The sequence below is a fragment of the Arachis ipaensis genome, chromosome B01 (genome assembly GCF_000816755.2).
Source record: "Arachis ipaensis cultivar K30076 chromosome B01, Araip1.1, whole genome shotgun sequence".
NCBI lineage: Eukaryota > Viridiplantae > Streptophyta > Magnoliopsida > Fabales > Fabaceae > Arachis > Arachis ipaensis.
Genome location: NC_029785.2, coordinates 2,921,454 through 2,922,884, shown reverse-complemented (window position 1 = coordinate 2,922,884; position 1,431 = coordinate 2,921,454). Strand labels below are relative to the sequence as shown.

Below are 1,431 nucleotides of genomic sequence, written 5' to 3'. Positions count from 1 at the left end.
TCATAATAAGAAATACTAGTATCAAATAAGACACATAATTAAATTAAATTTTGAAATCTCTTTGCAACAAGCAAAACAAGCAAAAGATACATCTCTTAAAGGAAGAGTATCACAATAATACTCAAATTACATATAAACTCTTCACATATATAACATCCATATCTTATATATGAGAAAGAGACCAGCGGGTGCTATATGAACACCTCTGCAGACCAAGTTTTTCATAATAAGAAATACTAGTATCAAATAAGACACATAATTAAATTAAATTTTGAAATCTCTTTGCTACAAATAAAACAAGCAAAAGATACATCTCTTAAAGGAAGAGTATCACAATAATACTCAAATTACATATAAACTCTTCACATATATAACATCCATATCTTATATATGAGAAAGAGACCAGCGGGTGCTATATGAACACCTCAGCTATTTTTGCAGACCAATAAAATAAAAACACTGGCCTTTCATAATCCCAATTACAAACTTATATATATGAATTAATTCCTGTAATGACATTCTTTTGGGTATGTCATTAAGGAACTTAATTTAGGAAACAAATTTTATATACTTATTTTAGCTTGTAAATACATATTTTTTATTTTTAGATATAGGATATAAAATTCATTTTATGTGAATTGAATATCTCATCTAAAAATTAAAAATATGTGTTAATTTAATTTACGAGACAAAAATAAGTATAAATAATATATTTCCTTAAATCGTTAAGTATAGAAACTTCTTTTTTTTTTTTAATTTTTTTTACTAGACTAAACCCAAATTGAAAAAAAAAATAATCTAGAATTGGCTTCCTTGAAAGGTTTGACCAAACTGCCAATTAGATGGTGCCACGTTGAAGCTTGTGACAGTTCTACCGTCACTGGCGGTGACTTGGAATGAGAGGGTTTGACCATTGAGGTATGAGTTGCTTTGCCAATTTTGCCCCCAGTTTCTTGACATTGATTGCCACCCAGTTCTTGATCCTTTGATGGAAACTGAATGAACATCACCAGCACCTCCAACGTTTGTTACCAAAACTAGGTTGAAGTAAGAGTGGCCATTGATGGTGAATCTTATTCCTCCCTTCTTCATGCAAGGAACTCTATAGTCATAGTCATCACCAAATGATACTAAAGATTAGTTAGGTATGAGGGTAATAATGTAATTAACAATTAAATATAGATTTTAGAGTAAAATATATTTTTTGTCCTTGAAATTTGACAAAAATTTTAAAAATACTTGTAAGTTTTATTTTGTTCTAAAAATTTTCGATTTGCATTAAATATATTCTTTGCGGCTAATTTTTAAAAAAATTTAGGATCAATCCAATAACAATTTCATAAGAACAATCTTCAATTACAGCAAATCAAGCATAATTTTCGTGTATTTTTGTTAGATGAATGCTAAGTTTTTTAAAAAATTAGCCCTTAG

At 28.3% G+C, this 1,431-nt stretch overlaps 1 protein-coding gene across 1 annotated transcript in view; it reads right to left on the bottom strand.

Annotated features, from left to right (window-relative positions):
* LOC107641957 (expansin-A8) overlaps positions 260-1,431 on the bottom strand; it is a 5,966-nt gene continuing 4,794 nt past the window's right edge. The window contains exon 3 of the mRNA XM_016345338.2: positions 260-1,102. Within this exon, the coding sequence (XP_016200824.1) occupies positions 799-1,102 (304 nt within the window). The 3' untranslated portion in view covers positions 260-798. The remainder of the gene's footprint in view (positions 1,103-1,431) is intronic.